This window comes from Esox lucius, chromosome 7 (genome assembly GCF_011004845.1).
Source record: "Esox lucius isolate fEsoLuc1 chromosome 7, fEsoLuc1.pri, whole genome shotgun sequence".
In the NCBI taxonomy this organism is placed as follows: Eukaryota; Metazoa; Chordata; class Actinopteri; order Esociformes; family Esocidae; genus Esox; species Esox lucius.
The window spans coordinates 41,789,655-41,804,953 of NC_047575.1; the positions used below are offsets into that span (position 1 = coordinate 41,789,655).

The 15,299-nt window shown below is 42.9% G+C and overlaps 1 protein-coding gene across 1 annotated transcript in view; it reads left to right on the plus strand.

Moving 5' to 3' along the window:
* The window catches only part of ubl3a (ubiquitin-like 3a), a 31,884-nt gene that overhangs the window by 12,802 nt on the left and 3,783 nt on the right, over window positions 1-15,299 (plus strand). The window contains exons 2-4 of the mRNA XM_010868214.4: window positions 11,388-11,496; window positions 12,510-12,596; window positions 14,654-14,731. Of these exons, the coding sequence (XP_010866516.1) occupies window positions 11,388-11,496; window positions 12,510-12,596; window positions 14,654-14,731 (274 nt within the window). The remainder of the gene's footprint in view (window positions 1-11,387; window positions 11,497-12,509; window positions 12,597-14,653; window positions 14,732-15,299) is intronic.

Here is a 15,299-nt window from a genome sequence, read left to right on the forward strand (position 1 = left end):
TTATCTTTGTCTCATTCTTTTACGTCACAGGAACCTGGCATTTTAACAGGGGTGTGTAGACTTTTTATATCCACTGTACATCTACTCTGTTTCAATGATGTCTGACGCACTGATTTCATTATGGCAGTCATTTGTGTTTTACTATAAATGGGGACAACAAATATAAAAGTCCTAAATGATTGTCCATTCTCCATGTTGTAAAAGGCCTTATTGTGGATTTAGATTTAGGTTAACATCTGGTGTCAGGTTACCGCTGGTGGTAAAGTGAAAATGATGGTAAGTTTTTGATTTAAGGTTAAGTTGTGTATATGTGGTTGGGATTAAGATTGCAGTTGATTTTTAAGGGAAATAAATGTTGACATTGCCATCTGAACAGGCAGGTTTAATCTATGCATACTGCATGTGTGTGTATATGTGTGGGTGTGTGTGAGTGTTAAGCAATACCACATCCCTTGCCATCTGTTCACACACACACTCACACACATGCGCGCACATACTTGCACACAGCCTATGACTGCAGGGCAACAGATGAAAGGGAGAGAGATAAAGAAAGAAAAAGAGGGAGAGGGAAAGAGGGAGAGAATCAAAGGGAACGAGGAAACGAGAGATTTTGATGGATAAACCTCTTTTCCAACCTTTTTGACCCTATAACAACAAACCAAGGCAAAAAATATATATATTTTGCACTTTGAATTTTAAAGAATATCCGATTCCACTGAATTGAAATTGTACAAACTACAGGACAAAATACAAACCCTCCAAACCAAAAATAGCACTGGGGTTGACATTTACGTAACTCAGATTAGCCATTCTTATACTAAACTCTGTCATTAATGCTCTGGCATCGGACACAATATCTGGAACCCAAGTTTTGACATTGGGGTAGCCCACTGATTACTGCTGAGTCTGTATGAACAACAACCTCAGAAGATTTGTTTTCAGCAAGATAGGTAAAAGACAGTGGACATAAAGGTCTGGGAATTCATGAACGACTGTCTGTGTGCATGGCTGTATGATTGTGTTGATCTGATGGACAATTCAAGGTGAGGTGTTTGTGGGCACACCTTGAAAGGTCAACATGAGACATGGTCGAGGTGGGTAAAATGTCTGCATACTATATGACTAGAAAACTGACCAGGAGGGACAACTGTATGGCGAGCCATTTGAGTGTTTATTTAAATGTTTTAACTTATTGCAATTCTGGTTGAAATAGATAAAAACGTATCTTGATATTTGTATTCTTGATGTAAAGAATGACATTTCTGTTATCAACAATTCCCATTCTGATATAAAAAATTCAACTTGAACTTGTCCTTATGTTAATGAGTGGGTGGTAGATGGGGTTTGGGATCACGGTGTCTGGCCTTTCTGACTCTCCTAAGCAAATAAACAACACGTCCTGCATGAAATTTGACTTGAAGACAGTGGAATATGCATTTGGAACACAAATGCTGAATTAACCTCATTCGAAAAGGACAAAATATGAATATATTTTCAGCACTCCATCGGTTTCAACGCAACAGATTCAGCAACATAATTGGTGTTCACTAACAGATGATTTGGTTTATTTCAATGAGCCATATAATATAAATGAGCAGCATTCATTAAGTTATGTTGCTTAATGCTTGTAGTCAGTTATAGTTGGCTACACCTTTTGGAAATAAAAATAATTATAGCCTTGTTGTAGTGTTCGATAAAACCTAACTTATTCCAAACTTTAGCCCCTTTATTTAAACCGTAACCCCTAACCTTAATATCTAACCCTAACTCTCCTAAAGGGGCCATGGGTTCGTCATAAAAAAATAATAATATATGACAGTGGCAAAGTAATTGCAGGAGCCAGTATTCTTAGTAGTGAAGTACAGTTGTGCTCAAATTTTGCATACCCTTGGAGAATTGGTAATATATGTGCCATTTGTAAATAAAACATGAGTGAGCAGACAAAACACATTTATTTCTTATGGGATTCAACACATTCAACTGTAGGTCATAACAGAATGGCACAATCATCAAAGAAAACATGGCAACAAAGAAAAAAATGAACTCACCCCTGTTCAAATGTCTGCATCCCCTTAGTTCTTAATACTGTGTATTGCCTCCTTTAGCATCAATGACAGCATGCCGTCTTGTGTAATAGTTGTCTATGAGGTATGTAAACTTTTGATCAGGGCCATTTGGGGGATTTCTGCCAAAAAACGATGTGATTATAAATGGCTTCATATGATCACTATCCTTAAATAAAAGACAGATTTTTTGCATGATCGATCATATTTTCAAAATCAATGCCAAAATGTCTGCCAGGGTATGCAAACTTATGAGCACAACTGAAAATGTTTCTCTGTTTTCTTTTCTTTCCTCTTTCCTTTGTCCTGTCTGACATAAGAGATTTTTGGCAGATGTGGAACAGGCTAAATGCTGACAGTCAGACAGAAAGTTAGAGGATAATCGATAGAAGCATAGGCGAGCAATTCCATATCTCAGCTCCAGAGCTTCAAATACAAAGCCTCAGCAAACCCAAAATGCAATCACCCCCCCTACCCAGTGTTCTATAGTGTCTCTGTCTCCCCCTTCCTCTCTATCCAGGCAGTGTTCTATAGTGTCTCTGTCTCCCCCATCCTCTCTACCCAGGCAGTGTTCTATAGTGTCTCTGTCTCCCCCATCCTCTCTACCCAGGCAGTGTTCTATAGTGTCTCTGTCTCCCCCATCCTCTCTACCCAGGCAGTGTTCTATAGTGTCTCTGTCTCCCCCATCCTCTCTACCCAGGCAGTGTTCTATAGTGTCTCTGTCTCCCCCATCCTCTCTACCCAGGCAGTGTTCTATAGTGTCTCTGTCTCCCCCATCCTCTCTACCCAGGCAGTGTTCTATAGTGTCTCTCTGTCTCCCCCATCCTCTCTACCCAGGCAGTGTTCTATAGTGTCTCTGTCTGCCCCATCCTCTCTACCCAGGCAGTGTTCTATAGTGTCTCTGTCTCCCCCATCCTCTCTATCCAGGCAGTGTTCTATAGTGTCTCTGTCTCCCCCATCCTCTCTACCCAGGCAGTGTTCTATAGTGTCAGCGTCTGCAATAAGATAAAACCTCATTGTCATGGAATCCGAGTACGGTATAAGCACTTCCGATTCAATTACTTTCTCTCTGTCTGTCTCTCTGTCTCTTGCTGTCTCTCTATCTGTCTCTATCTGGTTTAATCTATTTATCCATGTATTTAGTTGCGGAGTATTTGCATAATGTGAAGCTGTTCTTAACGTTGCTCCACCGACATTGCTATCGGGCAGCCGGGCCTTGACCCAAAATATTTTGTGACCGTCACCTCTCTGATGTTCTGAGAGTAGTCCTCTAAACTTTTTGGTGTGAGACGAGAAGGCTGTTGTAGTTACAGTAGAACATGGGCGTAATTCATGTGCAGTATTAACAGATATTTTATCACTAGGCATGAGACGTTTGAATGAAAGTGAGATGAGTAAATAGCCGATGGTGAATTAACTTTGATGAAAACTAAAATCCTGTGTTTGTTTGGCCTGCAAGTGTCAGGGATAGCTCACGCAGGCATCCAGGAACAGTGAGGTGAAATCAGTTTAGCTTAATGTCCAAAGTAAAGTTGGCTTGTCAAATTCGCAGCTGAAAAGAATGGAATGATTTTATAGTCCACATCCAGTGGTTAAGTTGGATGGTCTCGGATCGCCTTACGGTTAAGTTGGATGGTCTCGGCTCGCCTTACGGTTAAATTAGACGGTCTTGGTTTGTCCTACGGCTGAATTTAAGTAATATGGTCTATATTTCTAAAAGTCTAAAAGTCAATCTGACAAACTCAAACCGTGATTTTGACTGTCTGAACTAATAGTGGTGCCTTGAACTTTACCCTCCATTCCATTCTATCCCTCTCTTCTCTATCCCTCTCTTCTCTCCCATGATCCCCCCCCCCCCCACCCCCCCACCCCCAGTCCAAACCCCTGTCTGTTTAATGATGTGAATTTAATTTATTCTGTCTGTGTATAGCTGGCTATATTGAATGTGTCCGTTCTGTGATGTGCTGAGTGGTCTGAACTGAATTCATCCGTTGTGTGTAGGGCTGTCTGGTCTGAAAGCACACAGTGTCCTGAGGATTTAACCTATTACAGAGGGTTCATTTGCACGTGTCACTCCCTTCCTGTTGCCCTCAGATTCTCTGTCTGTTTCTCTGCTACGTACAAACACACCCACACGCAAAAACACACATTCCTCTCCGATCATTCTCCCAGATCATAAGTAAAGTGTTGTCCGTACTGCAGATCACATGTCACATAATAAATTAATGACGTTAACTCTGCTTCCTGCCTCAGACCCTGTAGTGTTAGAAAAGGATCCTCTGACAAACTATTCACCATGGCAACGTGCCTACACGTTGTTGGATGCAAAATACGCCAACGTAGTTCCTGTAGCATGTAAACTGTGTGCTTGAAACCTCCATAGAGCATGGCTGAATTCATCATTCTGGGGCTATTGTGAATTTCATTTTTTAGTTTTTACAAAAAAAAAAGCTTTTTTTTTGTCTTTACTACAAAAGACTAGCCTACACATGCTACACTACGCAGTATGTACACATCGCCAAATAAGCGTTTTTTATTTTATGATTGCACACTGCTCAAATTATTCTGTTTTATTCACCATTGGTTAAGGCTCTGACATTGTTGCAAAATCCACTATCTTTCCTTCCGCTGGAATTTCTAGAAATCCTGGGAAGAGTTTCTCAAGCTGAAGTTAGAATTTGGGGAGGACAAGGCGTACAGCTTTGCTGGAAATCCCAGACGCACCCAAATACACTCAGGAGCACAATTGAGTTGTTGACGTTGAGTTTTGTCTCTAGTGTTTACCATTAACAATTATGACCTACTCGAATATTTATTTTGCAGGGTTCTCCAACCTTTTGGAGAGCTACTTAAAAAAACAAGAAACCAGGCAAACCTAGTTCAGCCGGCCCGCATTAAAATGTGTTAATCGTGACTGTCTTCTCGAGAATCGAACCGGAGTCGCCCATGTGAAAAGTATTATAGTTAACCACTAAGTCACTGAACTGCACACTTGCCTGGCATTAGTATAGCCTCTTTGCATTATATCATTTTCACATATTAACATCACGCCAAGTTTGAATGTTTTGTTAGACACCAGTAAACTAACGTTAAACTGAGTAACGTTTCTTATTAAGTTTACCTCCACCACAAATATTATCTATGGACTGTATTACTTTTGCCACTGGCCGTTTTAAAAGCTTATTAGCAAGTAATATGTTCCTAGACGCCATTATATTGTGTTAAACTGAGTAATGTTTCTTAATAAGTTTACCTCCACCACAAATAGCATCTATGAAATGTATGGCTTTTGCCACTGGCCGTTTTAACAGCGTATTAGCCATTCGTGAATGACATTGATACAATAACTACTGTATCAATATAGGTGACGAAAACTGACTTTTTCGTCAAGTGAAAAGACAAGAGAATTGTGTAGCCAGCGAAGTGTTTGTCTATCCTGAACAAATCCTAATATCCACCAGAACCGTTTTATTTTAGGCTTCCTGTTACGTAGTGTTTTTTCTGTTCTGAACCTCAGGCATAATGCGTTTTGTCTGTTACGGGAAGCAAACGGGACCTGTTGTTCCGGAGCCCACGTCTCTAACCACTAGGCTATTTAACAAGGGGTAGACAATCAGTCAGGCAGGGACGGAATCTAAATAAAAAATCCAGAAAATCACATCGTATTATTTTTAAATACTTAATTAGCATTTTATTGCATGTGATCTTTGATAATGTTCCCTACTGCTGCTGCTATTTAAACAAATAAAAAAGGATACCAATGATGTTCTAACTCTGTAGACCAGGGCTGCCCAACCCTACTCCTGGAGATCTCCTGGTTTTCTCTCCGTCTCTAATTTAGCACACCTGATTCTAATAATTAGCTGGATGAAAAGCTAAATCAGGTTAGTCACAAATGGTGTTGGAGAGAAAAGCTACAGGACAGTAGATCTCCAGGAACAGGGTTGGGCAGCCCTGCTGTAGACGTTTGTGATATAGCAAGTACAATTGTGAAATCAAAATAAAATGTGCACACCAGTATGACAGTATCTTAGCTCTAAGTTTTGTAGTTTAAATCTAGGGCCATAATCCTAAATATGTGTCTAAATGTTTTTCTTGGGTACACATCAGTCACACAGTTGACTACATTCATTCCTAAACTCCACCCTCATAGGAGTATAGAATCTAGACGTATAATTCTGTATCTATGGAAACTGCTGGTATGCAGGACCTTATGAAACTAGTGAATGTCTGACTGAATCTATGCGGACAGTGCATTTTCCAAGTTCTGGCGTGTGTGTTTATGTAAAAAGTCAAGGCTTGATTAGCCTGTTCATGTCTGTCTGTATGAGGTAGATTCAAAGTTAAATAGGGTTACCCATGAGTGATTTGCAAACAAATGTGATTTGCATCGTGCACATATAGAACACGTGGTCTCCTTCCTCGCGAAAGGAAACTCCCCCAAACCCGTCCCTAATTTCACCTGCGCTTATCACCCGGCACAGCGGTTTGAAATCACTGCGCCACACTCAGCACCACTTCGCCATCGGCCAAATAATCAATAACAGCAATTCTAAAACCCATAACAAAATGCTGCTCAGTGTCACAGATTTCTCTGTGGGCTTTGACAGAACATTTCCGTTCACATACAGAATCTTTCCGCCAGAGATTAGGTCTAGGCTGAAGCTTAGGTAGCCTGTGCGTGTCAGTGTGAGCACCGCTTGATAGCTGGGGTGAAAATGGAAAGAGACAGGTGAGTAGGGGGAGCGAGAGAGCTATCTTCCTACCTGGAAGGGAGAGACACTTAGACAGACATGGAAGTTCTGTGAGGAGGGAGAAAGGGAATTACGTGGAAGGATGGCTATTTAAGATGAGGATGGAAGGAATGACAGATTCCTGTCAGAGAGGAGAGGGAGTGGACAGGTGATTGATGACTCCTGTGTGGGGTGATAGAGCTTGAACAGAGGGATAGATGGGTGTATTAATGAAGGGAAAATGAAAGATGACGTTCGCCCTCATTTCCCGTTCCCCTCTGCTCCTGTGTCTCTCGTTTAACCACACAGTTCCAGAAACAGAACCCATATCCTGTTATTTACAAATCCCTGTCTGAGAATTTTGTGAATTCTTCAATTCTTCTGTTAAATCATCAGGCTATTTAGGAAGTTATGCAAGTTAACACAAACCACATATAAAGTTCCTGAGTAACATCTCACAAAGCTCTCTTTAAAATCGTGCTGTCATTCCTCATGGCCAGTCCTGGCTGTGGAAACAGCTGTCCTAGTATAAGGTCTGTATCCTGTGATTCCTTGCTGTATGGTGCTCCTAAACCACCTCCCTGTTGCTCCTTTGCTGTATAGAAGGAACACAAAATTGACAGTATGCCGATGAATTGACTCAAATTATCTTATTTTTTTTATTATCGCACAAACGTTTTGGGTCTGGACTCTTCTTCGGTGTGCATATAATACCATTTTAATTTCCAGGTTAAATATATTAATGTACTAAAAAGACACATTTGTCTCCTCAACTACTCCCCAACTCTGCCCAACCCTACTGTTTCACTTAAAATCATGTGTTTTTAATCCCAGTTTAACACTGATGTTTAATGCTAATGTATGTGTTTGTACAATGTTAGGTCCCCTGGTTGCTATATCTGGTGCTACATATCAGATGGTACTGCTGTTACGCTACAAAATCTCTTTACGCGGCATTGTCAACATCATATTTTTACCTCCTTCAGACATACAGGATGCCAACTCCCAATTTAGTTTAACATGAGTTTTACAGTGTGAAAAGGCAACATACTTTTAAGAGTTTGTGGAACAGTGGGATGGTTTCCCTCAGTACATTGCTTGTACATAGCACACAGTTGTGGTGCAGCCCCCTAATGTGATACCCTTATGGAGATATTGGATGACTAGGTACAGTAATTTGGTTTCTCTATGTTTATAGTTATCATTTTGTCTTTAGCAGGTGTTTGTCACGCCCTATCTGGGGTGAGCAGTAGACTGGTCTCTCTCTGGTGTTGGCATTGTTATTCTGGTCATACCACGCCATAGAGCTGTCAGAAGACTGTCTGACTGATTTCCAGTTCCTTCACTATTCTCCCGAGGTGTACACTCTCCTCTCATGGATTTGAAAGCATTGGATGGTTGTAAACTGTGTACAACCATCCAACGTGGATGGAGCTCACAACGTTATGGTGGAATATGTCATAGAGATGGATAGAAGACCTCCCTCTCCCCAAACTCCCACTATCTTTCCTTCTCCCCTCACCTCCCACGATCTGTCCCTTCCCCCCACCTCCCTCTGACTTTCCTTATCACCTCACCTCTTTCTGTCTTTCCTTCTATCCCCACCTCCTTCTGTCTACCCCCCACCTCCTAATGTTTCCCCCCCCCCACCCTCTGTCTGTCTCCTGCCTCCCTATCTGTTCCTCTCCAACCTCAACCCCCCCCCCCCCATCTATTTCTCTCTGTGTGCATCAACCTCATAGCAGTCACAGTAAACACGTGAATATTAAACCTGTATTTACATTTCCCCTCGGGATCTCATCCTCTTCAATGTGTTCAATGTTTAATAACAGAGTTGCCGTTTCCTCCAGGCATATTTCAGATTGTACTTGGACAGAATTGAGGTGGAAATCCCTCTCACTTCCTTGGGTGGGTGTGTTTGTCACAAAAACATCTGAGATGTTGTCAAACAGCAAACATGCTGTAGAGCATGCGCTCCAGAGGGAGGGCGTGTGCTCAGTAGGTAGTCCAACCTTGGCTGTTGGTTTTACCCAGAGTTCATTGTGTTTTGTTCTTAGTTCCACATGTGAATATGCAAACACAGCCATTTGTTTTTATTGTTCTGCTTTGAAGCAATCTGTGTGTCTCCTATCTCCCTAGAGGCTATTGATACATAATCAGATGATTGACACCTCCTCTATGTTTCTTTTCCCTTATCGGACACCTGGTTACCTCCTGCACATTACTATTCCCTCACCTGACACCTGGTTACCTCCTCTACATTACCATTCCCTCACCTGACACTTGGTTACCTCCTCTACATTACTATACCCTCACCTGACACCTGGTTACCTCCTCTACATTACTATTCCCTCACCTGACACCTGGTTACCTCCTCTACATTACTATTCCCTCACCTGACACCTGGTTACTTCCTGTACATTACTTTTCCATTACTGGAGGGAGAGGTAGGGAGAAGGTTTACACCATTACTGGAGGGAAAAAGCGGGGAGATGAAGAGAAAGGACACAGAATAAGAAGGGTTCATTTGCAGTTTTAAGGGGTGAATTGAGTGTATGGATGATACAGTGTAAGGGAGTGTTTTTCAACCCTGCTCCTGAAGCACCCCGTCCTGCATGTTTTAGATCTCTCTCTGCCCAAACATACCTGATGTAGCTCATCAAGGAGTTGATGATGTACTGATCATTTGAATCAGATGATTTCGAGCAGGGAGAGATCTAAAACATGCAGGACGTGGTGCCTCCAGGAGCAGGTTGAAAAACATTGGTGTAAGGGATGACGTAGATGGATGACAAGGTAAGGGTGAAGCCGTCTGGAGGATGTGAAAGGTATCCGATCTGTGCTGAAGGTGTAACCAGGTCAGGCGCCCACCACTGCACCAGCAGTTGTCATGGTGACGCGCCACAGTAACACTGCGGAAACACCATGGCTACCAAAAGGTGCTCTCTGATCTGAAAAGATGCTGCAGTGACTTCGGTAACAGATTCCTTTTAAGATAACTTACACCTCTTTTCTGTCTCTCTCAGTCATTTTCTCTGTATCGAATCCTCTCCTTCTATCAAATGCACGCCCCCAGTCTCCTTCTCAATTCAGTTGTAATCAATAGAGCTTTACTGTCTGGAACTAAATTGTCAAAGCATAAGAGTATCCGATAACAGCAGATGACATAATACAATTAGAAAAGGAAATAAATTCTTGACTGTGACAGAGTACGACAGGAGGAAGAGAGTAAAGGAAGGAAAAAATACCAAGGAAGGAGAGAAACAAAAGGAAGAGAGGGACGGAGAAAGACGGTCAAGTGAACGAGAAAAACAGAGGAAAAATGAGAGATTGAGGAGAGAAAGAGACAAAGGAAGGAGAGAGACAGAGAGAGAAAGAAGAGTTATAGGAAGGAGAACGACTGAGGAAGGAGATGGGAGAGGGAGGGAGAAGGAGGGAGAAGGACAGAGGAGAGAGATGGAAGAGGGAGGGAGAACGACTGAGGAGAGAGATATTCACATTGAAAGTGAATGTGAAAAGAAGTGAAAGAGGGAACTCTGGAGCAGAGAAGAGTATCAACCGGACAATCAATCTTTAAAATAAAGCCCCTCACCAGCCCAGTGCTGTACCCCACTGTTGTGCAGTACGAAAGCATGCCTGCGGAGTTCAAGTGGGGACAGCAACATCATAGACACGTGACAGTCACACTGTGGGGATGACCTTTAACCCTGGCAAGGAGTTACAGCGTCCCCGGAAGGGGCATTGCATGGCTCTATTAAAGGCTTAAAAGTATACTGTACATTTGATCTTCCGTGATCTGCTTGTGGGGATATGGCCAGTGTGTACTTGGTGTGTGTGTGTGTGTTGCAGGGCTCTCCCAGACTAAGCTATAAGCTGATTAGATAACGCGCTTAAAGGAATCTCTGTTTCAATCCGGCAGGTGTAAGCTCTGTTATGTGTCTGTGTCGGTGTGTCAGTGTGTGTGTGTCGGTGTGTCAGTGTGTGTGTGTGTCGGTGTAACAGGGTGTGTGTGTCGGTGTCGGTGTGTGTGTTGGTAACTGGAAGGGAAAGCAGATGCTATGCACATGGGAACTCAGGCCCGATGAAACACAGCCCAGTGAAGCAAATGTCCTGTTCGCTAATGACGGAACAGTTTACAGTAGATCTCGTGTAAGTCTCGGGTGAGTACGTGTTGTCCTTGACAGGAGACAGAGACAGATTACTGTGAAAGCACCCGGGTCGTCGCTGACTGCTTCCACGATAATGTTTTATGTGTTCATACACACCCTGAAGGAAGGCTCGGACGGAAGAGTTCAAATACATTTTCACCTGCTGATTTGTTAATGGAAATACAGCGTGTGACTTATTATTTTTATAAAATCAGTTTTCTTTGGATTACATTTTGTATTTTTGTCACATGGAAGACACTCTTATGGTGGTGTGCGCATCCATTTCTCATTGTGAATCGTTATTAATTTTGACAAGAAATGCAAATATTCTCCTTAGCCCTCTCTAAAAGACTCAGTCACCATCCCCTTCTGACACCATATTTCTGGTTAGTTGTCTATGTTCGTATGCTCCTAAGGCCCTCCTCTCTTACTGTGTGTTTCAGATTAATCTACGTCTTATCCTGGTCAGTGGGAAGACGAAAGAGTTTCTGTTCTCTCCCAACGACTCGGCTGCGGACATCGCCAAACACGTCTATGACAACTGGCCAATGGGTGAGTGACACCTCACAATCACATTACAACTGGCCAATGGTCGAGTGACACCTCACAGACACTTTACAATAGATGTATCACTAATCCTCTATAAACTAACTGAACCAGAACCCCTCAGTGATGTATCACTAATCCTCTATAAACTAACTGAACCAGAACCCCTCAGTGATGTATCACTAATCCTCTATAAACTAACTGAACCAGAACCCCTCAGTGATGTATCACTAATCCTCTATAAACTAACTGAACCAGAACCCCTCAGTGATGTATCACTAATCCTCTATAAACTAACTGAACCAGAACCCCTCAGTGATGTATCACTAATCCTCTATAAACTAACTGAACCAGAACCCCTCAGTGATGTATCACTAATCCTCTATAAACTAACTGAACCAGAACCCCTCAGTGATGTATCACTAATCCTCTATAAACTAACTGAACCAGAACCCCTCAGTGATGTATCACTAATCCTCTATAAACTAACTGAACCAGAACCCCTCAGTGATGTATCACTAATCCTCTATAAACTAACTGAACCAGAACCCTACATACTCTAAAAACGTGGGTGATGGTGATGACTATTGTAATGTTAATTGTAATGATTAATATGGGTGGTGATTATGATGATTATGATGATGGTGATGATAATGATGATGGAAATGGTGATGATAGTGATGATGGTGGTGGTGACTATGATGATGATAGTGATGATGGTGGTGGTGATGATGGTGACTATGATGATGATAGTGATGATGGTGACTATGATGATGATAGTGATGAGGGTGGTGGTGATGATGGTGACTATGATGATGATAGTGATGATGGTGACTATGATGATGATAGTGATGAGGGTGGTGGTGATGATGGTGACTATGATGATGATAGTGATGATGGTGGTGATGATGCTGATTATGTCGATGACAGTGACGATGAGCATAGTGATGATGGTGGTGATGATGAGGTTGGTAATGATGGTGGTGATGATGAGGATGGTGTGCTTCATCCCTCTACAGACTGGGAGGAGGAGCAGGTCAGCAGTCCCACCATACTGAGGCTCATTTACCAGGGACGGTTTTTACATGGAAACGTCACGCTAGGAGGTAAGGCCCGCACACACACACACACACCATGGACACCATGGACACATGCCCCACCATGGAAAGTCCCTGCTCCCCAACCCCCTACCCTGACAAACAGAGGTGCCTCAGTTCTGAGGACAAACTTCCTTTCAATCGGACAGAACAGGGCAAAGAGGAAGAGCGAGTGACCAAAAGAGAGGAGAGCAGGTCTGTGTTTGGGCAGAGAGATGGAGGGAGAAAAGGAGAGTGGGTGTAGTGAAGGAGAGGGGACCGGGAGAGAGGAATGTCATGCAGTAATGTTGCTGATGGACCCGGCCAGGCCATTACTGTTGGTGTGTGTCTGTGTACACAGGTGCTGTGCCCTCAGACACGGTTACCTAAATCTCCCACCAACTGGAAAACCTGGCCAATCATGACTCATAAAGCACCTTTCCAGTTCTCCTCAGCCACCAACACCTGGGTGTTTCACGGCAACTGATCAGTGCGAAAAACGCTCTGCACATCAGCTCCCAGGTAGAGAGATGACAGTATTTAGTGTGCTGATCAGAACTGATTGGAAGGCCATTATGGAAACAAGGCCAGGCCGGGAATCTAGACAGAACACAGAGGTCAACACCCCCTTTCTTACAATTACATCCCCTCTGAAAGAGGACACCCTACACAGGGCTAGGTCCCCTCCACTGCCCTGGGACTTGGGATTTGATCCTGTGACCTCCTGGAAGAGTGCACCAACGTCACTTGCAGCAGCATCTGTTGTCCCATCCCGGGGACCGACCTGGACAGAGGGAGCGATGGAAGTATGAAGTGAGAGGAGCCACTGCCAGATTATCCGATGGAGAGACTTTTGAAGTTAGGGAGATTAAACTCCCTTAAACAATTTGGCTGATTCCGCAATGCTCCAGTATTGTGTCTGGGTAATGGCAATCGACTGTTGTCGTAACCCTTTTAGGGCGAACCCATTACCGTGGTATTACCAGTCTATCTAGCTCGTTAAGCCTTCTTCTGAGCATTACCCGTTTGCCGCATAGGCCGTATCCCAAATGACACGACATGTAGTGCACTACTGTTCTAGGGGCCTTGGTCGCACCACAATGAAGGGAATGGGGTGTCCTTTCGGATGTGGTCATAACCCTCTGAAATCCTCTTAGGCCACAATTCCCATCAGAAAGCACAAAGCAGCAGAGATCCAAACAAAAACATACATTTTTGTAAGATACAGTACCAGTCCAAGGTTTGGACACAACTGATAATTTTTTATATTTTCCACATTGTAGGATAACAGTGAAGACGTCAGAATCCTGAATGAACACATGCAGATTCCAGTAATCACCAAAAAGGTGTTAAACGGTTCAAAATACATTCTGCCTGCTTCATGAAGCTGGTTGAGAGAATGCCAAGAGTGCGCAAAGGGTGGCTACTTTGAAGAATCTAAAATATACTAGTATTTTGACCTGTTTAACGCTTTCTTGGTTACTACATCCTTGTGTGGTAAGAGAGGGATATTGTGTGGCAGATGGAGATATAGCATGAGTGAGATGGGGGGGGGGGCTGCGAGAGAGAGATGGTGACAGAGAGCAAGTGAGAAAGATAATGGATAGGGAGTGTGTACTGGAGGCAGACCTCTGGGACACCAAGGGACACCAACAAAAACATTGACTGTTAAGAGAGGCTGAGATGAGACTGGAAGATGAATAGTGACATGACACGGGAGCGCTGGTCCCCATCAACCTTAAAACAAGCCACATCTCTACAGCTTTTATGTCTTATCACACATATTCTGGATATGCATGTGTGTTTCTCATCCCTGTCTCTTTCTTTATACTTTGAAGATGTTCGGATGATGCTTTACTCTTCTCTGCTCTGAGGGCACTTTCTCTCTGCTCTCTCCCCCTCTCAGCTACTGCCAGATAATTGTAAAAATGTATTTGCTTTGTAAGTCTTTGTCTGATTGACCAATCCTCTCTCCTTATCTCGCCTTGTCTCCTCTCCTCCCCGTGAATCTCTCCCTCTCCCCCTCTGCCTCCTATCTCTACTCTCTCCACTCTCTCTCCACTCTCCATCTCCTCCCTCTCACTCAGCTCTCAAACTGCCCCTGGGGAAAACCACAGTGATGCATTTAGTTGCCAGAGAGACGTTGCCTGAGCCAAACTCCCAAGGTAAGTCGCTTTTCATTCATCCCTCCTTCCAGACTTCCAGACTTCCATTCATCTGTTTCTCCTCCCTGTTGGTGATACTTTCACACGCTAAAGCACACAAATAGGCGGGTCTCTTTACTCTGGATTTAACAGTAGTACAGTTACCTTAGGTTTTTCCACACTACAAACCCTGGCATCCTTATGTCTGGGTTTTGTATGCAAGGGTTCAACAGGTCAATATTTACAACTTAGCTGTTCTGTTTGCAGCACAGAATTTATTTTAGCTGATGTTTTTGTTAGCCTTGTGCCTTAACCTTTAACCTCCTTTAGTATTTATATCTGGCTGTATCTTTGTGGTCTTAAGATATTTTAACATCATCATTAAATAGGATGATTAGAATGTACAAAAAACAAAGAAAACTAAATCAAGCAAGTGGCTGGGAAAAAAATATCCTAAACGTTTAAAATATAATAGTTGGAGAGTTAACTAAACATAATGCCCTGTTAAATGCTTTATCCATTTATTAGTCTGTTATCTCTTGCACGATCATCATGCGCGATTAACTACGAAGTTCAATGATGACATGGA